The 23988-nt window shown below is 27.9% G+C and overlaps 1 protein-coding gene across 1 annotated transcript in view; it reads right to left on the bottom strand.

The window, feature by feature from the left end:
- LOC147078335 (uncharacterized) overlaps positions 1–23988 on the bottom strand; it is a 41262-nt gene that overhangs the window by 6521 nt on the left and 10753 nt on the right. The window contains exon 2 of the mRNA XM_085960541.1: positions 9183–9333. Coding sequence (XP_085816667.1) covers positions 9183–9333 — 151 coding nt within the window. The remainder of the gene's footprint in view (positions 1–9182; positions 9334–23988) is intronic.

Genomic DNA, 23988 nt, shown 5'->3' with positions numbered 1-23988 from the left:
AAACTATTTAATAAGACTGAGTTAAAACTAGTTTTAAATAATATATATTCAAGTCTCTTTTCATTAAGTCACCTATGAATTCAAACAAATTAAACTACACACATTTGTAGCACCGACTATTGCTTAGGCCAAAGATTATCAGAAAAGATTACATTTCTATCTATGGTATCTACATTACAATTTCCTAAACAGGAAAAGACTAAATTGTATTACACTAAACATTTTTATAAGGTGTTGATCTAATTATCACATAATGTATATCTTAGTTTATCATCGGTATAAAAAAAAAAGTCTCACTTTTAATTTATATTTACTTTTTTTGATTTTTTTAAGCTATTTTTTAGTTAATTTCATACCGTTAACTAACTGTATAATATTGATAGAAATTTACCGTATAATTTACCCAATATATTGAGAAATTAGTTAATTAGTGAATAGATGTACGAAAATAATGAATAAATAATGATTTAGTTGTGCATATTATGTTTAAGTTCCAACGAAAAGAGAGTTCTTTTATTTTTATATAAAACTCTGACAAAAAAATTATTCTCAACCCGCGATAAAAACATTATGTTAAGAGCAAAATGAATTAAAACTACTAAGTAGTAGATAGAAATTGATTAAAATTCCTCGTCTACTTTTTTGTATAAAATCGAAACATCATTCATCATCATCATTCGACTGTGCGGCGTCCAACTGTCCTGTTGCCCAGTTATCCCATTCCCTAAAATACATATATATATATATATATATATATAGAAAAAAAACTTCATGTGAATTTAGTCCTAAAGATTATCAGTAGTTCATACTCAGTTTTTTAACTAAACAATTTACTATATTAATACGTAATTGCAAATATGAATTATATAAATAGAATATAAAAACCAATCATGCGATTGATATTAATTAAGATAAACTACAGGTAAACATTGCGTATTGAATTAATAGATACGATTTTGATTATGATATATATAAAGATAAATAAATATAAATATTTTAAAATATGTAAATCCATCATACGTTACCATCATCATAATGAGTTTTTTTTTCTATATGTATTAAGTTAACATGAACTTAACACAATGTTGTTTAATAAACACGTAAGAAACACAATGAATTATATTTATAAAAAACTATCTAATTTAGAAGGTGTATCTGATTAATTCTAATTTTAAAAAAATGTGATTAACTACAGAAATACCTAATACGTTTGCCAAGAAGACAATAAAAAAACAACAGGATACACGATATTATACGGATACACCGATTCGATATGACCAACAAGGTTATTTCAGTTGCTCTGTCTCTCAAACTCACGATTAAAAAGTTATTTTCTCGTTAATAAATAAATACAAATAAATGTAATATATCAAGACAAGGGGCAGAACTGTTTTATGGCAGCAATGACCGTGATATTTTTTTAACCTTTAAAAAGTAAGCTTCGATATTGGCCTACGTGACTATTGAACTCTGTACGTGGCTTAGCGGAAATAATAGCTTTTAGTTCGAAGAAAATAATCATTATTAGAAACGAAAATTATACTCTTGCTTTATAAAAATTTACAGTTTCAATTATTATTGTTGATGATTGAATTAGAACAGACATTATTAACAATTTTTATCGAAGTTAAAGTAACAGATAATGGCTGTATTGACATACGATGATTTTCTTTGCAAAATTATTCAAAGACGGAGACAGGGTTCGAATTTTCAGTTCTGCAGATGTCCGCAGCCATGATATAATTATAAGGCTATACTGTTAATGGAGAAAAGGTGCATTCATATTTTCCACAATAAGAAAATAATATGATGTATTCAAAATTATAACTTATAGAGTATGGAAATTTAAAAGACAGCAGAGATGTACTAGATAGAAAGAGGTTCTCTTGACTAGGCAACATGTTGAATTGGCTGAACGTCTAAAGAATTGGTGATCTGAAATGATTAGTCCAGGATGGAAAGATTTACAGCAAGTTGATATATAATAGATGATGTCATCACTACGAGAAGATTTAAATATAAATATAGCATCATGGCCCCCAAATCCTGAAGCGGACCTCGAGGTTAGGATCTTTGTCGCCCCCCTACCTATCGTCAAGGTTAAAGGCAATCTGACGCTCTACAGTAGCGTTTTCCAAATGGCGTTTACGATAAAATTAAGGGTACCTATTTAGTATATTTTTAATACTTACATCGACTTGAATTATGGAGATATCAAGTAATGACACAATTAAAAATTATATCGCGCAATCACATATTTTAAATAATATAACTCTTATTAAAGGAAAATAGAGCCGCAGGCGACTTTTTTTTTACTATTAGAGCAAATTGGTGATGTGTGTTTATCTCACTTATTCGGTCGATTCGCCACGCCTGGTCCCCACTAGTGCGGGCCCCAGACTAGAGCCCTGTCAGTCCCCCCTTTGTGGAGGCCATGCATAGGATAGTATTCATGGAAGGTTCCATTGATTGTTTAGTATTTTACAAGTATTTAAAAGACTATATTATATTAGTGGAAGGCATGTTTAAAAAATAGAATATACAAAAGTAGAACAATTTTTTAAAGACCCAGAAATTGGCGGTAAGCTTATCATTCATTCAGTTATCTACAGACAATCTAAGTTTATTGTTTAAAAGTTAAAAAGCCAGTTTAACTAGAAGTTACAATAATACTATTATTGAAATATTGGTTAATTGACTAGAGGTAGGAGGTATGCAGTATATTAGAATATTAAAGAATAGTAAAGATGGTTTTAAATTTTTGGATAATAGTTCATAGAATATAATGATAAGATAAATATCTAAAGATTGTGAGGTGAGAGTGTTAAATTCATTACTCACTACAGTTTATAAAATTAGTGACAATAAAATTATTAGCTAATTTGTTCATTTTACAATATTATATACCTACCTAATTAATGTGGAATTTTATAATTCTGTTCAAATTAATATAATAAATTGATATTTCGTTAATCTGAATATTAAGTGCCATTTCAAATGCACACGCGTTCTGTAGTAAAATTATTTATTACTTAATAACTCTATTAAATTTGAGATAGTTTTCAAAATATTAAATCAACGCCAGTTTATTCAAATTGTGCCGATTATACATAAAACGCGATCAAATAATTGACGTTTTGAATATGCTAACGTTTGCAAAATTGCTGTAAGTATTTTAACTATTAAAATTTTCCAACACCTGTCCCAAGCTTAAAGTAACCATATCTATGTAAAGCATACTACTATTTCATGTTTGGTATTTGACTTTATTGTCATTGATTCAATATTTTCTTTGTCACTGGAATGTAGATCTAGTTAATAGCAAGGCCAATAAGATAATATTGCTTATACTACTAGTAAATGAAAAACAAAAACTTTGCTTTGGTTTTTATGTCTAAACTAGGCTATGATAGTAGAAATAGACTTGCAATATAGCACATAAATAATGATCATTGTTATCAGTAATTTATATTGATAAATAAATCAAGATTTTATGACTTGATAATCCTTGTATATACTTTCATATTATTTATAAATTTATTGACATTTGTCTTTATTTTGCAACTCAAGTTTGTCATGTGAATTTCAATTTCAAATTGTTCTTGTATCATTGTAATAATATCTGTAAATTTATAAGTTAAAAATGAGTATATACATTTTCTTGGTGTTCCTGGTGTTACATAACAATATCGTTACAAAATGGCGCCAAATGTATGCATATTTAAATTATTTTCACGTATTCCACAATCTTATTAAATTCTGCTTATAAAAGAGTATAAAATCCATTTTTATTTTGGTAAGTAGGTAATGATTCGTGTTACTAAATCTTGGAATAAGTATTAAATTTGTGTAATGTTTGAATTTTATTAACAATTTTTAGTTTTTTGAATTATTATAAAAATACGTTCAGTTAAAAAGCTCTTTTTTATTCATGCTAACTCCCTAATATTTCTCCTCCCGAATATATTCATATGTTATTTAGAATGGAAAGCAATTAAATCAACGAGTCATTCAATATAAATCCCATACTGTAAGTATATGTTATATTTTATAAACAGTTGCAAAGTTACCAGGAAGTAGAATCATTGATACTTAGAAAGATAACTTATCATCGGAAAGACATAAGTAAGACATAAATTGAATATGCATTTTGACCCTTTTGTAGTGTAGAAATATTGTGCAAGTCACTTTATACAGAGTGCGTTATAACTGTTTACAATCCAGGTAATGTACATAATAAAGTTACTCAACTGGTGTGCCTTCACGAGTGGTCACTGGTCACTTTCCGTTTCGACACAATCAAGCAGAGTCCGGCCGCCATGTTAAAATACATACAGTGAAGGATTTTGAAAAACTTTTAAATTATTTTTTTATAAGTACTAACATGTTTTACACTGCCCCAACATTTTGCAATTACACCAAACGCCTAGGAATCTATTCTCGAATACTTAGATTGATTCATATATTTGAAACTAATGCTGGGTAATGAGCGAATCGCTTTATCTATTTTACAACGTTTTTATTAGCTCGTATTCTTGTTTTTCCGGTGGATGCTTGTCCAGTACAAATCTTGCAATCGATTTTTAACTTACTTCTTGACTAGCTAGACATTTGAAACTTTTAGAACATATCAGAACACGATGCCAATGCGTTCTTTTAATAATTTTAGAAATCTTTAAGCTGAATTGAATTCATTTACAGTTAATTCTGTTTTTTATGGAAAGTTATTTCAGAAAAATCCGTAAAAAGTAAAAGACTATTATTGGTTGCTAAGAGGGTGGTTCTAGCAACTAAATTATTAATATATACGTGCGTTACTATGGAAATGAAAATGAAATGTCAAAATGACATTTTAGTATTCTATATTTGTTTGTTTTTTATTTACTTCATATCAAGTACAAGTTTGAGCATATTGAGCATAATAATTTAACAGAAAATTTAAAAACTTTGTATATAAAACGTTTTTTTTATCTTGTAATTTTTTTTTATTAAAAATACAATCATGATAATTATAGAATCCTTAAAGAAGATTATATTTTGAATATTTTTATCAGAAACAATGTTATATTGCACCGCTATCTTTCTATGATTCAGAGTTCAATTTAAATTTACGGTAAGATTAGCTACATTATAAATTATAGAAGTGAATAATTATAATTTAAAACATACACAGGTCTCGTGATTAATTTTTTTTTTGAATACATATTGTGAAACTGAATAATATTTTAATGAAATCCGCAGACATTCATGTGCGTAACTCTTTTAAAATCAAATAGATCATGGGCATTCAATTATAACACGTTTAATTCATTTTTGATCATGAAAAGTCACTACATAACTATTATTTATCGCACGAATGATTCTATTGGGCAACACCTCTATTCATGATTTGATTTTTGTCTACTCGAATTTAATTTATAAGATGGTGCATACTAATATAAATAATAGATAATGTATTTTCATAGCTGTTTGATACTTTTCAATATTCACAATCAGAGAATAGATATTATTAATGTATCACTATCCATTTTGGTGTAAGAATTCATCAATGTGTTTGTAAAATATAATATTTATTTCTAGAAATAAATTTTAACGATATTCAAGATTTTACTTTTATCGATCCACGAAAATTACTCTCGTGTGTGTTCCTAAGAACAAGTCACGCTCTGAAGCGTAGGAATCAATTAAAAAACAAACCAGAGCAACTTTTCTTAAACAATTGACTGGTGCATAATGTTGGAATGCACCAACTGTCTCAATAATAATTAAGCTACCAGTTATTTGGAATAAATAAAAAATAATTATTGGGCACTGCTAAGTATTGCATCCGGAAATAAATACTATTAATCACGAAACGTTTTTCGTGAATTAAAATAAATTAAGAAATTAATAATCACCACATATAAAAAAATACACATATTTCTACTTTGTTTGTACTGGCTATTACGATTTAAACTTTTATATCTATATTGTATGACAATCGTTTTATAAATATTATATTTTTAATCGTTTTATCAAAGAAATGGGTAGCAGTGGCGGGCTTGGTGATTTTTAAATGGTGAAATAAAAACCATGAATTCCAACGACCAGCGTATCTAGTAAAAGTATCAATGTATATATAAATTCTAATGGATTTAAGTTTTGTTTTATTCTATTTGAGTCATTTTTTGCGACCCGGGTTTCGCCTTTCGGCATCTTCAGGCACTGTATACACCCACCAAAAGGCAAATACACACTGATACTATTGTCTGAAACTCGGCTCACAAAAAAATTACTCAAATGGAATAGTACAAAACTTAAGTCCATTACAAATTAAATTCAAATTCCATCAAGTACCCTCAGTCGATAGTATTAATATCAATGTATATCTTTCATATAATCACACCGTATATGACGAGTAAATTCAGCTGGTAAATAATTAATGATTTAATCTTACAGCATCCCTACCCTGCTTAGGTTTTACAAGTGATGATACAAGGGCGGTAGTGATAATGAATGAATTACGTTATTTGGCAATGAAAATTTAAGTAGACAAAAATACCAATTACCATTCAATCTAAAAATATTTATAGCTCAGCCAAAGATCAAAATATTTTTGTATATCTGAATGTTTTTGAGAGAGCATGTAACCTTAAATAATCTGAAATTTTAATATCACATGGTTAAAGCTAAATTTTAATTTTATGCAGGACCTTAATTTGGTAATTTTATGCCATTATAAATAATATGTATTCACAAATGTAATAACGGTGTATAAATGTAAACATATATAAGTCTCGTTTAAATAAGTAAATAAATTATGAATATAGCTAATCTTTCTAATGCTTCTGAACGTATATAGACTGGATCACTATCATAATAACAATATAAAAGTGATCTCGGTTTTTTTGTGAAAAACCAAGGAGATTTTCAAACTATCTTGTTAAAACAATAATTATTGCTAAGTGATGTGTGAACGATTTATTCTTTTGTCTCCATTGTCTTTGTTCAGAACCATATACGATTACTAGCTCAAGAACGTATATCTCAATTTAAAATAAAATCTTTTGTTCTAAACCAACTTGATTATATACCATTACAGTATTATAAATAAAATAAATGTGAAAATAATTTATAGCTGATATGGAAAATAATATTACTTAAATTGATTTGTTAAAATTATATCACTAGGTATATTATTTAGGTGCCAGATAAATAATTTGAAACAAAGAAATTATTTTCCTTTGGCGTAATATGTTTTCTGATTCAACATGCATTGCAAAAGAGTACCTTACTAACATGCCCGTATAATAAAACCTATTGTCTGATTATGTGTGCTTTACGTAGGGATGTCAAAAAAGTATTTGATACTTTCAAGTATTGGTACGATACCAGTATTGAGACTATTAAATTTTATCAATATCTTTCCATTGTTGGAATTTTTAAAAGCTTCATTAGACTACTATCAGCGTATTATTTACTCCAGGTGGATTATATTAGATATATTTTAGAGTAAAATGTATTTTTTTTTAAATATTCTTTGTTAGTTGTTTTCAAATAAATATAAATATTTTTTTCTTGCGACCATGTCCGATCCTAATAGGATCATTGGGCCTCCACAGAGTAGAGGTTTGTATTAATAGATTTTGTTTTTTACGAGAAATGGATATCAGCCACTTGCTCAACCTATTAGGTCCATACCCTGACTCACACACAAATTGAAAAACAATATGTGTACTTGCCAGGCCCAGGATTCGAACCTGGGACCCACGGCGTGATAGTCCAACGCTTAAGCCGTGCGGCCACCGTGGGTGTCGATATAAATATATGTATCATAAATAAAATATTGATCAACATCGCTTTGAACTTAATAATTTCACAGTTTTTTGAGTCGATTATTTAAAAAACAACGATTGATTGTTATTAAATTTATCAAAACTTACTACACTTTTTTAATATTTAAAAATCTATCAAAACGATATCAGTATCGATACCAAGTAACTATAGTTATTTCTTTCCATATGTCGACTCTAGTTGTAAAGTCTTTCACTTGTTACTTGTAACCTTTTAGAAAATTTGTTCAGTTTTATCCGGAAATGTCTTTTACTCAAATCAAATCAGATATAAAATCTCATAAAATATCAGCCTACGAATGATAATCTTATAATTTTATATTGTAATTTTATTCAATTGGTAAATAATATGACATTGAGTGTTGTAACTATTCTAAATGTATGATTCTATTTTAATATTATATAATTATCAGTAATATAAATATTATAATAATAGTCGATTTCAATATACTATTATGATTAAAATTATTCAGCTGCAAATGTTTTTAATTATCTTCCGCAGTTATAGGATTTATTCAATTATTTATTTATTCGAGTAAATAAGGCAGTGTTATTATTTTATATTACTAAGTTATCAATCGTTTTTTTGTGCAAATTTTCGTGAAATCAGGGCTCAAAATGAACCGGAGTGCCGTTTTGGTTCATGACATCCCCAAAATTATCGCTCCGTTTCGTGGAAAAATTAATTTGACCATCCTAGATAAGCCGGATAATAAAAAATCTAACACACTATTTTTTATAAAATATACATAAAATTAGATAACTATGTTAATATTTTTGGCAAATTATTGCGCGTTCAGGTTCGTAAAATTTTTCATTTCGAGCGCTGCATAAAATCCTCATGTAAGACAGTATGCTTATCTGTCGTTTTTCGCAAAATATGTAAAACAAATACAAAAAGCTATAAGTACATTTTTAATTGAATATCTTTACTGATTTCATAATATCGTCATTTAATTCTCGTAAATCTAAAACAACTTTTTTGTCATGATACAGTCTTTTCCAAATAAAAATATTTAATAAGGACAAAATTATCTTTCTAAATATCAATGATTCCAACTATTAACGAGGTTTTAACATTTTATCGTTCTATATACAGAAATAATTAAGTTTTCTGAATTAAAAAAATAACAAATAAATGTGTCATAGCTGCGAGAATCTTAAATAGAGCGATTAAATTGTATAGGTATTCAATAAAAATATAATTGTTTACCAAAAATGGAATTTACGAATTTTAGAAGATGTAGGTGCTGACGATATTTAATAATATGTTTTCCATATTTTATTGATATTATTAGACAAAATAAGTAATCCATTGCATCTTGTAAGTAGATCATTTGATATTCGTACCTGTGTTCTGACGGGGGTCCCTTCCAACGGCGGCGGACAGGGGTGCAAAGCCCTGAACGTCGAGGCCTGCAGGGCCATAGACCCCTGGTCCATATACGTCACCGAACTGCGCGGCGGCTACGGCCACGAAAATAAGGAACACGCACATCACCTGGAAAGAACAAGTAAAAACCATTAGAAATGATGACATTGTTAACTTAATGTTTTTTTTTGTTTTTTAATTAAGCCAGTCGCACACAGTATTGAACGGAGTTTAACGAGTATAATAGCAAGATAAAATAATAGCTATTTTTTTAATTACCCACAATATATCGCAACTCCAAATAACATGATACATTTTGATTCGTCATATTTAGCCTAATCCAAAAATTAAATCCTGCTATTTTTTCTACAACGTAAGTCGCTAATAGTATTATCATAATATACGCACTAATGATGCTAACAGATGTCGCTAGTTTTTCATGTTTCAATATCTTTGCTGATGAATGAAATAATAAATCGATTTTTACTGTTTGCGGCATTAGTAATTGCATTGTTTTACGAGACAGTTTTCCTTTAACATTCGTTTCGTCTCGATTCTTTTGCTCTGCTATACAATAGATGTACCTGTCGTAATTCTAGTAACGATGTAACAGTAATAAAAATATATCAATCTTCGATTTACTTAATACTTGCATTGATATACACTATTATCACATATTAATAACTGCATTAGCTCCATAGGGACGATACAGGCTACTGATTGTACAAACTGTACAGGTTTATTGGTGCATACAACAATTAGCAATAACTTTGAAGGACATAATACTTCATAATACAGTTTTTAATGAAGCAAACACTAGAATAACTTACAACTAACACAGTTATATTATAAACGATGGTAATAAATCCTTTACTGCAATACGCCTTGATAGTCGCTAATTACATTATTAACTACACTGCCTTATGGATTTATGTCTGCTAGTAAAACTACACATTTCAATAGACAAAATTTATTTAATTTAAGTAATTTTTAAGTGTGTTTGTAATGAAAAAAAAATACAACTCTGGACCCTAAAAGTAAACTTGGTTATTCAAAACAAATATTATACTTTTGTATTAAAACAATAACAAAAATTTTGTGTTTTTATATTAACTATTAAAGATGTTTTTTTACAGTAATTCTACGTGTCGGATTTATAGTCAGTATCTTTAATTCAGATCTAAAAATGTAAAAAAATTAATTAAAGTCTACGGCGATGTCAAACTGGTTAACAATAAATATGTGGTAGGTATAATTTTTAATGCATAATATTGAAGAACCATCTAAAACTTAAATAGAGCTTTTAGATATGACAGTCAACTTTTTTTTTACTAAAACTAGTGATTAAACTGCTATAATGTAATTAATAGCAAGCTTAGAACTGGTGATTTTTTACATATTTATTTGCCTGAGCTACATTAAGATAAAACGACTTATATTAATTAGTGCTACACTTTTATGTACTGAATGATCAATATTTATATAAACACTCACGTGAAACTAAATATCGCAATACGTAAGTAAGTAATTAAATGAAGAGGTCAACAATTTGCAATCATTTTTATCTTTATTTAACAACAATGCATTACATTACATTATGTTAATGCAGAGAATATTCACTGTTTTATGTTTGTTAATGCAAAGAAAATAAAAATATGTAAGTAATTTACCATGTTCGCTCCTAAGTGGATCAAATGAGCCTCTAAAATATTTTACGAATAATATTTGTTATCTATTGAACCAACTATGTCTTTGCATCCGATTAAATACACATCAGAAAACATAACATGTCTTTTACAGAGCTTCAAAGACGGTTGCTCATATAACTCAGTCACTATTCATATCAAGGCCTGAACAAAAACGAACCATAAGTGCGAGTGAGTAAGCATTCGGCACGCTTATATCTCCGCACTATGCGTTAGATTAAGATAGAATTCCTACAGCTGAATTAAATATTTTTTGAAAACTTCGCCGTAGATATGGATTTGACTGATTACATTCATTGAAATACTGTGAAACAGCTGAAATTTATTGTTTTTGAGTTAAATATAAAGTTAGTGGTAATTATTTTTAGTTATTTTAGTAGAACATAATAAGGCAAACTGTAAAAGCAACACGATGGTATAATGTTTCATAGTTAAGTTGATAATAATAAAATCGAGGTTCTACTGTGCGTTATACGCAAGAAACACGGCTTAATTTTGCCCAAAAATAGGCGCTCTCCATATTATATCATTACTCTGAGGTTCATAATATATAGTAATGTAGGACGTATTATTGATATAATAGCTATTGATGAAGAAGTACTCGACGAATAAGTATTAATTATAGTCACTTGTTTCATATGTTTGTTCCAATTTTGCAAGGTAGTCATTTGCGTAATAATTTCACGAATTGAATACAACCTGTCCTGCGCAGCGAGAAATGTAACACGTTGTTACAGCCAATATTGAACACGTCTCGTATTATGGACATCACACGAATTGACCGTGCATATTTTTGTGAAAAAAGACGTTGAGAAACAACCTGAGTTAGCCCACGCGTTCTCTACAAAGGTAAATAATTGAACTATTTTCAGTTACATGCGGTGTCTGGTAACGCATTATTAAATTAAGCCAAATATTTACATATCAAATTGTAATTAATATTATTTTATTCATTTTTTGGGAATAATGCAAAAATATACGAATATAGTAATAATAAATGCCAAATAGGTGAGTAGAATTGCTAGATGGAATTACTGCCGAAATATATATGGATACTATAACAAAAACAAAAGAATTTTCTACTTCAGAACTTACTTATTTTTGATTATTTTATATCAGTCAATCAAATGAAAGAAAATAACTATGGATTTCCTAGGACACGTAATTATGAGAAGGTACAACATTCTCCACCACATTGACAAATCAATGATGCATGTAAAAATATATTATTATATTATTTGTATTCAATAACCATGTTTAAGGTTAAGCAATTAAAAATAAAAATCTACTTACTAGAATATCATATTGTTTATATAAAAAATATACTCTAAAATACGGAGTGGATGAAACATATCATTTGCTTGTTGACGGAGTATTGTTAATCAGCCAAACTATCCTTCACAAAATGAATTCCTAGTGACTATTCTACCTCTAAGTACTTAAAATGTGTTAGATATTTTTTCCACTTTCATAAATACTAAATTTATTTGGTCAAATGCCTATTTATAACATAATGTTGAAAATTGACAGTCAATAGTTTCTAAATAATGTCGTGTAAACAACTTACATTACTCCATGATTTTTTTTTGAACAATTGCCGAAACACGCACTGAAACGTTTTCTTTAATATTTTTGTGTGTTTTTCGTAGACCAGAGAGCTTTTTATAAAGTAGGTCTATTTTAGACGGATCACTGGCAACAAAAATTGATTATTTTACGGATTTACTTTTTACAATTAGAATTTTCTCTCCAAACATACAAATTTCTCAAGAACTTTTAGTAATTTTATTATTTGCTTCGGAGATGAAAAACAGCACTAATTAATCAAAGATTTCCAGTAAAATATTTATGCAGAGTGCAAGATATTACATCGAGTAAAAAGTAATTTAGCAATAATTAAAATCATTAAGTTACTTCAATAAAATCAAGTATTAATTGAATAGAGTTGAATAAAGTTGTACTAATTTTCACCATTGCAAGTATTTCGAAATATCAATTTGGGGATTTAAAATATTCATACAGATAAATCACTCTATTTCAATCCTTATCTAAAATATTTGTCAGTTACTACTGGCATATTTTCAATTCAGTCTGTGTTACAAAATCTATATTAAAAATACATTAATAGTATCAACCGACACATAACACCACGTTCACTTCCCTTTACAAAAGATTGTAATATGTGCATACCGATATTAAAATAAATTTACATTACGATATTACAAAATGATAACGAGTTGACAAAAATGTAAATGAAATATTCGTGTAATCCTCTATCGAATTGACATAACAGATTTTTCATGTGCCCACTACAATGTGATTAAACGTATCGAAAATTACCTAATACGTGACGTATCAAAGTCACTTGATAGTCTGACAAGCAAATTAGGCCCTAAATGTCAAGATAGGCCCTAAAATAATGTTTTGACATGTCATTACACATTAGAAGACAAAGTGCTGATTGGTTGATTGGTACCCGAACAACATAATTATACAATCAAAATTTGAGAAACAATTTTAATGAGCCTAAATTTTTTTGAAATGCGATACAATCTACGCATTTTGATTGATATGTTGCGGCTTGGCTTAATTTAGGTAAAGTTTGAAATACCTTTACGTAAAATTTTAGTATACCGCCAGACACCATATTATTAATGAAACTTTTGTTATAAATTTTATTTATATAACACACGCGACTACTTAAATTAAAATTATCAAATATTAACACTATGTCCCTTAGTATTGCAAATAAAACATTATGAACGTTACGTAGGCAGAGTTTCAACAGAATATTAATTATTTTATTTTGTTATTTTCTAATAAAATTTTCTAATAAAGCTTTTAATAACAATTATCAAAGTGTGGAGTTTAGAGTGTAAACTTAAAACAGCAGACACGCTAAATTTTTACTAGAAAATAGAACATTAGGAATAAATAAAACTGGATAAATTATTCTCAAGTGAAAGTTAAAAGTAAATAAAATCATCCAATAGACTACCAACTTACTATAGTCACGTGTATTGAAAAAAACTTTATAGATAAATTAAACGTAATTGAACTGACTTTTAAATAAGAAAAATAGATTTTTCAGGCATTGCATAGCACACAAAAAATATTTAATTATTTTTATTGCAAACTGTTATTTTACAAAGGAAAGAGCTTTTATATCTAGTCCCAAAAGTGTATGTGTAGTACTTAGTAATTCTAACTTTCACCACAATAAATAAAGTAAAGTCACAATATTATTTGCTATTTGTTTATTTAATAATAAATATATTGGTGTAATATGGAATGTATACATATAAAATAATGGCAAATGCATTTTAAATTACTTAGATAGTTTTTTTTACGTAATTGGAAAAATTCTCACTCACGACGCGATACATTAGTTTCACATACTGTTATTTTCTTAATCAATGATATAAATTGATAATGTACAGATGACTGTAATTTTTGTATTATCTATTTGAAATAATGGAGTATATTATAGTGTTATTAATGATATATGATTGAATACAATATGCGTAATATAATATATATTTGAATTAAATTATTGTGAAAGGCGACATTTTTCACGTCTATTGTTTGCCCAGCAAAGTGAAAATACGCCAAGTGTCGAATCAATATGTGTATGCTACATGCAATACTTAGTTATGTTATGATACTGTGTACAAATAGTATCGTTCGTAAAACATTAATTTATTTATTTCGTAAGCCCAATAAAATTATTCGAACTATTTTGTGAAGGCGATTTCCATATTACTACTATCTTAGTAGTAGATAAAATTAAATTGTTTATCTATTGTAAAATGCACTTGGATACATACGTTATGAGGTTTTAAACGTTGTTCATTTTATTAAAGAAGTAATATTCTAGCGCCGGTCAATTGAGGTGTTTGTACTCAAATTATCCAAAATTTTATATTACCTATTAAGGTAGAAAAACATTTAGGGTATTTAGTAATCCATTTTTTCTATACATATTTTTAACTTAAACAATAACGGACTAATTTTATATTATAAAAATATGTCAATCACTGAATGTATTGAAGAAAGTTTTTCAAAAGAAGGCGCATACACATTGGAATGTGTAGCAAAAAACACCTTCTAATTTTATATAAACTGAGTAAATTAATTGTTTGTGAAGTTCATATTATGTTGTTGGATAGAAAAAATTTCACTTATGACAAATTGAAACTTGATTCAGTAAATTTAATATGGAAACCACATACTTAGATGTATTGTGATTTTACCGCGAATCGAACTCAGAGCCTCCAAATGAGAAAATAGTGTCAGGTAAGATATACCTTTATTAATTATATGTTCATATAACAAGATTCATATTAAGTGGAAATATTGATTACATATATTACGAATAGTATGAATTTAAAGTATAGAGTATAAGATTAATAAAAAATACACAATAAAGGTATCGTTCTCTTTGTAATATTATTATTTTGCGTGGGCCTGAGTTGATAATCGGTGACCTTTCAGACGATTTGAATGTCATTGTTACTAGACCATGAAAGCCTACAGGGTTAAGTTAAGCTAATATTCCAGTGCGGCTGTGATTACACATTAAGGCACACCTGGATGCCTGGATGTGACCACAGCAGCTGAGAAATCCCATAACACCCCAGCCTTTAATAACCTCTAGCCTAAGTCAAACCTTAAGCAAACGATATTGGCTTTTAATAATAAAATTATACTGCACCTCGTAATATTATAAATGTTCGAGCGGTAAATATTCTAATGGTTGAAGTTTAGTAAATTATTGTAAGACAATTGTTTTGTATTAATAATGATAACGTTGTAGAATAGTTTTGAACCATTTAAATAAAATAAAGAAAAAAAGAATTACTGAATACATAATCATTTGAATAAAATTGCACTTAAAGTAAGAAATTTCATTTTATAAAATTGAATGTAAATTATACTTATTTGAAACGTGAATTTGAAATGTAATAAAAGACACATGACTAAAAACTATATGATGATTTCAAGCCTACTGCAATAAATGCGAATGTTTTTCCATGTTTGCTCTAAAGTCCAAATTAAAATTATTAAATTAGTCTTATAGTTAGGATTAATTTATTATGATAATATTACAGACTTTTGCTGTGTCAAAGCTTGACATTTTGTGAAAGATTTGTTTAAAAGAACATTATTATTACGTGAAAGCTTTTGTGAATAAAAAATATTGAAGTAATAATAACATGTATGCAGCGCAGCTACTCACAGTTTTCACGTAATAAAAAATAATATGATATTGAACTTGATCTAATTTAAAAGCTGTCTAATTAAATATATAAAAAAATGACAAACTAATATATTGGATATATTCAAATCATTGCCATATAATATGTGATTGATTATTAATGCATGCATTAATAAGTCAATCAATCAGTAAACGTATTTATTATAATATGTTGTCTAACTATTGATTGCATTAATCCGTTGTTTTGAATATGCATGAATGATTTCATTACACACGCAAATAAAACTCGTTCTCGATAGATACGTAGATACCTGGGTGCCTTACGTTAGACTAGATAAGGAATTTGAATGCCTTAAGGAAGTAACATATTTGCACATACGGTCAATTCTAGAGCAAATAGCTGGCAAAGTAGATTATCAGTGCCACACTACTTTCGTTGTATGTTTTCCTGATACATAATAACGAGTTCGCTTGTGGCAATGACATTAAACAAGTGTGGAAATACTTTAAGTTTAAACGTCATATGACGTAATGAACCTGATCCTACAACCTTGTTTCAACTGATCATATGAAAAGCCTGAGGGCTTCGTATAATTTTGCTCCTAAAACATATGCAAAGTAAGGGTATGCGTATTACCGGATATTAGTGATTTAGACTAGACTAGTTCCGTTTTGAATACGTGAATGAATGAATGACTAACTCATTGATCATTTGACTGGAATACAAATAAACATAATAATACTTATATAAATATTTATGAAATAATTTTCTGTGAGTGTACTATTTATTATATCTAAACACGTTATTTGAATCGGTATATATTTTACGCACACCAACCAAGTAAAATAATTCAAATAATACAATCAATTATAAAAATGAAAAACGAAAAATTGTTAGATATATTGCATCAAAGTGGAGCACATAAACTTACCAAATTTAATGCTATGAGTATCCTAACAAACGTTTAACATTATTGGTTTATATCCATCCATCCATGTATTTGTATCATCTAGTAAAATTTCAACCCAAAAAAACTATCAATAATTATAATATTATATTTATTACGTTAAACTTTTATATATATTGAATTGGTTATATAGAAAAAAATACTTTCTTTTGAAAGACAATTTTTGTTGTTGTATTTAGAGACTTAATATGTCTAAAAACATACATATTATATTAGACTTTTTTTTAAATTATTAATAACCATATCCTTGCTTTTTCGTACAATTTCGATTTTTAACAATCACAAACACCCAGGCTTTTTAAAAAATCACATAAATATAGTATGTCCTCATCGGGAATCGAACCCAGAACTCTCGGATAGAAGTTCGGTGCCTTAGGCACTGCACCACAAGAGTCGCACACAATAGACATTAATTTATTGTGACATGTCAATTAATTGCAGTAATAACAATCATCAAAGATTTTTTAACAATATACAGACTAGTAGGTACGATTAAACTGAATGTCAACATATTTTAATAATCGATCACGATTTTAATTATACGAAGAATTTTACCAAAAGAAATTAATATGCTTTAATTACTGTGTATTTTTAAAAGGGCCATTATAAAAAAAAATGCGGGAAATAATAATTCGATACGAAATGAAAATGAAACTGTTAAATAAAAAAAATACCGTTGTGTAAGAATATTTACTGTTTTTTTTTATTAGTATAAAACTACTACGGTTTTAAAATCGAAACCAGTTTGACTTATGTTCATTGAAGATGTTCACATAATATTAATTGGTCGTGGATCATAAATTTTGTTGTTCCAACTATAAATTACAATATCGAGTGGTAGTGTTTTATAATGTGCATATTTAAGTAAGAGTAGTAATCATTTATGTCTGTAAGCACGTACACAATAGAGGTGAGTTGGAAATACTGTCACCAGTTTGTGTACTCAAGTTTCGGATGAAACTACCCATACTAAGTATTTGTGGCCCAATAAACTTATTCCAAAAAACCGTGTGATGATATCATCGCGAGTCGCTGTTCTGTGCACTCGCCAGTTGGTAGACATTCAACACTATTGACATTAAATGCGCACGAACGAAATAACACTTGAATATAGGTATATTTTAATTTATTAGTCTATTGCGTTTGTGTTGCAGCACAGTGGTGAGATGACGCACAGGCTTAGGCTTGTTATATACCGCTAAAAACATGTTTAATTTTTTTTTTAAATCACTTTTGTTAAAAATAATATTGTAACCTAACAGAAAAACAAGTCATAAATTTAAAATTTTATAATAAATGGGACTTTTCGGCAAGCGGAGCTCAGCGTATTTTTAGCGATTCTATTGAAGCCGATACACAGTCTGAGTTCCCTGAGCCGATACGTATTTTAAAATACTAATAATACGGAGTCGGTTTTAGTTTCAGTTGAGTATGAAACTTTTATCGCATACGCACGTCAAACGATCTATATAGTATTCCAAATACTAGTAAGTATTTTGGAACAAGTTTATATACTAAGTATTTTTTTATACTGGTAGTAAGTATACTAAGTCTTCAAAATCGACCATTTTTCCCATCTCTAGTACACAATCATTTTTCTGCAGTGTTTAATTTCATTGTTGATTTCATAAAATAAGACACATTTTATATTGACAATAAATTAATCAACTTCATGCAGGTAGATCTTTATTATACACGTATGAGGGATACGCGATAAATTATCCAGGTAATGAGATTATAGTCTGCAACACCTGTAAATGTCACCAGATAAAAATTGTAAAATTATAAAACTTACATCACACTGTAAAAGTAATAAATACTTCAGTCAAAATAATATTGCTATTCATAAAATTGATTAACATTATTATGATAATTAATACAGTACTACATACTGCGTTGCCAATTTAGTGTTTTTCTTTTTCTTTTAGAAGAAAGAAAAAAGTGTTTTTAGCTTGCACAAAACTTATCTGGCTTGTGGCGTTTTTACTAGCAATATTTTATGCCTCCAACAACTTTAAATGTACTGAAAATACGCTAGATATTTAGTTTATTTATTTACATTCGTATCAATGCAGGTAGAACGGTACCTATTTTAGTAGATTGAGATATAAAACAACATATTTAATACTTGAAACAATAGGTGCATTCGTGGCCTTATAATGGAATGGTATCATATAATTAGTTAATGTGTGGTTAGGTATATTACATCAGTTTGACGATTATCGGAATGACATTAAATTATACTTGAACGCCGTTGACACGTTAATATGGGATTTTTTTGTCAATTTTGAAATATTTTTATGTTTAAATCTGTGATTTTTTACACATATAGACATTTTTAGATGTTTCGAATTTCGAATGGATTAAGTATTAATTTTTACTATTGTATTTTGTAGTTCTCCGAGTAACACAATATCAGCGTAATTAATAATATAAGAATGATTAAATATCTCAGTTGATAGTAATGAACTAAAGACCTATCATAATAATTATTAATACAATTTATCGAAGATGTATGATATCTTATTAAAATATTTTTAGCTATCGCCTTCAAAAAAATTTAAGCCCAGACTATGAGATACATATCAGAATTGATTCATTGTTGTTTAATTTAATAATTTTTTTTAGTACTTATTCCACTTTTAATCAATAAATTAGGACCGGTTTCTTCCACCTCAGAGGGACATTTTCAACTGGGTTTCAACTGAACAAAGAATTGATTCAGCTAAATCTGTGATTTTTACACATATAGACATTTTTAGATATTTGTACTTTTTTTCGATATTCGAAAGAAAAGGTATTGACTTCGTTCTTGGTATAATAAGTAAACTTACTTGCTATTTTATTTTCACAAAATCTAGGGTTTTTTCCGGCTGAATAACTTGTTTTCGTAAATCATCTGGTATTCTTTTGTCAATGACAGTTGGCAACACTGACAACATAGTAATAATAATTTGTACTGTAAAATTGTATACATATCAACAATATTATTTGTAAGTAATGTATATTTTATGTCCAGTATACGAGCCAAAATATTCATGATGGTAAAATTTAGCATCGTTTTGCAAAGAGTTGTTATGCAAATTACTACTGTATAATAAAAGAATAATAAATTGATTTACATACGGTAAGTAAGTATGTATTGACAAGTTTATGTTGTGAAAACTTGGACGATGAGTTACTACTTACTCTTACTTTCAAGACTGTAGCGTTTCACTTTATTTCTCACGTAACGCGTTAAGGCCACAGTTTTCATATAACTCAAGTAATTTGTTAAAGAATACACCCTATATAATTGCATAATTATGTTAATTTATTATTTTATATTAACCACAGCTACATCAACGGTATAACTGATGAAAGTTGACATATTATTGTATTTATAAATATATTCTACTAGAATACTAGACAATCGATGAAGCCGTAATAGGAAATTAATAATGATTAAACTAAAAAAATATTGAGTCAGTTTTTTACTGTATTTACTGTACTACATTAAATGTGCCAATACTTAATGCTAAAATCTATACTTTCTGCATTGGTAATATTTCATTACATTGTATTCCTCTGTTCAATAAAATTTATATTTTCAACGAAACTACTTAAAACTAATTGAAATTAGGTATTACTTTGAATGAAATCAATCTGTCCTGATCTTTGTGAAAATTTTCCATACTTACATAATTCAATAAGACCTATCTTTCAGGAATAATATGTTGTATGGTATAATAATTTAGTTAAATGGTTTTAGCAATAATTAAACAGAAATGTACTAACGGTGACAAAGTTGAGTATTGACTTTGAAACTAAATATGCGACTATAATTTAACACAACATTCTGTAAAGCGTCAATTACATTGAGCTTCTTTACGAGCTGTTTGTTGGCGAATTTATAATCTGCCTGTAAAGTCACATAGTGTAATCATCGAACAAGCTAACGTGTTCGATGATTACACTGGGCGACTTTACAGGCAGATTATAAATTCGCTAACAAACAGCTCGTAAAGAAGCTCAATGTAATTGAAGCTTCAATGATTTTGAGTTTTCAAAATGGTATTTTATTATTATTCGTTGCTATGACAATATTAACGATATTTTAAACACAATTCCCATGGGTTTTTCTCAAATGTTGAGAATACAATACTTATATCTTTTAATAAAAGATAGTTACATGTTTAAATTCTGTTTCACTTATAAACATGTATAGTGTTATGTGAAAACTGCTACTAACTCATTTTTTAAAATAGTCAATGTCGCTTGTATTTGTTTGATTCTCACCACCTCAATTAATACATGTAAATTATTTATTTTAATAAGGCAATATTTAATATTTATATAAATTCTAGTGAATTTATCGAAGGATTTTTGTTAATCTGAGAAAAATCGACGTAATACCGACGTTATTCATAATATTATATTTTTTGAAATATCTTTTCACTGTTTCTTTTATCGTATAGGAACATCAAAATAAAGCAATGCTTTATTCCGTCAGATTAGACATATAACATCTCAGCTGTGAATACAGCATATTTAAGAGAGAAAAAAAACAATCCATTAAGACAGTATTTATTTTAATGGCCGTAATCTGACAAACTGACAATGATCGTGAGAAATAAATATACAAGAACAATAATTAATTAATATACATGTAGCCTGCCTAATTTTATTGGGCTTAAAAGTCAAATTGGTCGTCATGTAAATGATTGTGATTTTAAAATAACATTATTTGAATTACTTTTAATCAAAAATATATTTGATAATTGTTACAGCAACTTTTAAAATAATTATTTCAAATTGGATTTATGTAAGATTAAAAGATTCGAAGATGTAAAATATTTTATATCTTGACGACTTTATTATTAATATATTATGATATTAATACTATTGACCGAGGGTACATGATGGAATTTTAAATTTAATTCTTATGGATTTAACAATACTGTCTTTAAAATAATAAAAAAACACTATTTGGTCCGAGTTTTTATTCAAATATTTTGATTATGTCAGCATGCCATTTACAATTTATGTGATTTTTCATGTAAGTATTCCGAATAATATTGTTTCAATGTATTTTTCTGTCTATATAATATAAAACAATAAATTGTCGTCTATTCATTTATAACGTGTATGCTATATTCGCATTATAATACGCATATTATAAATTATAATTTTGATTCTAAGATAAATTAATCATGATGGTCAATGTATGTACTGATTAATAAAACATACCACAAATTCATAAAACCTTATATCAAATTTCAATGTAGGTAAGTATATGTATATATTTATATATGTTTATTTAATAATCATTTATGTAATCGACTGTTTGAATGAATCTAAAAATTATTGACAGATGTAGGCGATAATAGTGTGAAGTTTGCTAAAAATGTATCCACAGAGTTGAATGATTTGCAACTAGTTCAATAAATGATATTAGTAGATAATATATTTTAGTTACAGTTTCATTATCGAGATTTCATTAGCGAGGGATGCAAGATTAGTAAATACGCTCCCTAAAGACAGACAGACATTTTCAATGATGTACTTTGCATTTTGTTTTTGAAACTTTTTCTTTATAAAATTGTATGTTTTTTGTTTTCAAAAATTATATTTTTCTGTATAAAATTGTACTTAAGTATGTTTTGATTTTTTCTTCTATATTCTCTTCTCTATTGTGAGGGTAATGTTTGACTTATAATGTAAATCTCATGTTGTGTATGTCTTGAATTTAGATTTGTTATGTCCACAATGTTTTGTATTCTTAAATAAATAAATAAGTTATCGAATCGTAGTTTTCTTTTATGGCAATGAATTATCGGTTAATTACTTATACTTCATTATCGCATAATATAATATTATACAATTCATATTTATTTAGATATGTACCTGATATTACTTATGCCTACGTGTGACCAATTAAGCCACGGTATTTGGAGATATAGGTTTACCTTTTTACAAAATAACCTAAATTAACGTTACCTTTATGTAATCATTCTAATCACTAATCAGCGCATTCTGTCAAAACACACTGAGTTATTTACTAATTTACCTTGGTTACTAAACTAGACCACAAACCTATATTATAATAATATGTACCTAGACACGCACTGTGCATTCGCATCGAACTAATGATTTACTTTATTATACAATGCCACATTTCTGTTTGAATCGTATTCCACTAAACGGAAAATTCATCTAGTCTTTTAATAATTAAGAAAAATGTTATTTATTTACCTACCAAAAACTAATGATAACACTTTCTATCATAACATATTTTCGGATATCCGATTTCATATTGCGCAATACCTAAGTAATCTATTTATTTATATTTTAATGATAAAACTTTAAAAAATATAATTTTGTTTTAATTTTACATTTTAATGGTAAACAATCAATTTAAAAGAGCAAGTGAACATTTTTGTTCATTATCTCTACAATCTGCTATGAATTCGACGTTGGCCGCCTTACAAAGAAGAAAACAGATTTTTAACGAGGAGTGGATGTTAGCCACTTACTTAATTTATTGGGCTCAGTTTTTGGGCCCAAAAAATAGATAATGAAAATCATCATGAATCTTTTCCGGACCCAGGATTCGAACCCGTGACCAATAACTTCATAATCGGACATGTGGAATAATTTCGAGTTATTAAATAGCAAACACAGTATCTAACCATCATTCTTAGTTATATACCCAAAATATTTACAACATAATACACATTTGTTTAACAATGAGCATGCTAACAAATAATTTGGATCCAAAGCTTGCGAGCGTTATGCGCTTTCCTCAACCAGAAGCTTGGTTGAAGCTTAAACTATTATAATCAAACTTCAATCAAATAATTAAATTTCCATCTAACATATTATAATCACATCGTAGCTCCAATTATTTATT

Source organism: Rhyacophila brunnea, unplaced genomic scaffold, assembly GCF_057557595.1.
Source record: "Rhyacophila brunnea isolate RB1 unplaced genomic scaffold, BYU_Rbru_1.0 scaffold_11, whole genome shotgun sequence".
In the NCBI taxonomy this organism is placed as follows: Eukaryota; Metazoa; Arthropoda; class Insecta; order Trichoptera; family Rhyacophilidae; genus Rhyacophila; species Rhyacophila brunnea.
The sequence above is the reverse complement of the archived record's forward strand: the minus strand, read 5'-3'. Positions and strand labels throughout refer to the sequence as shown.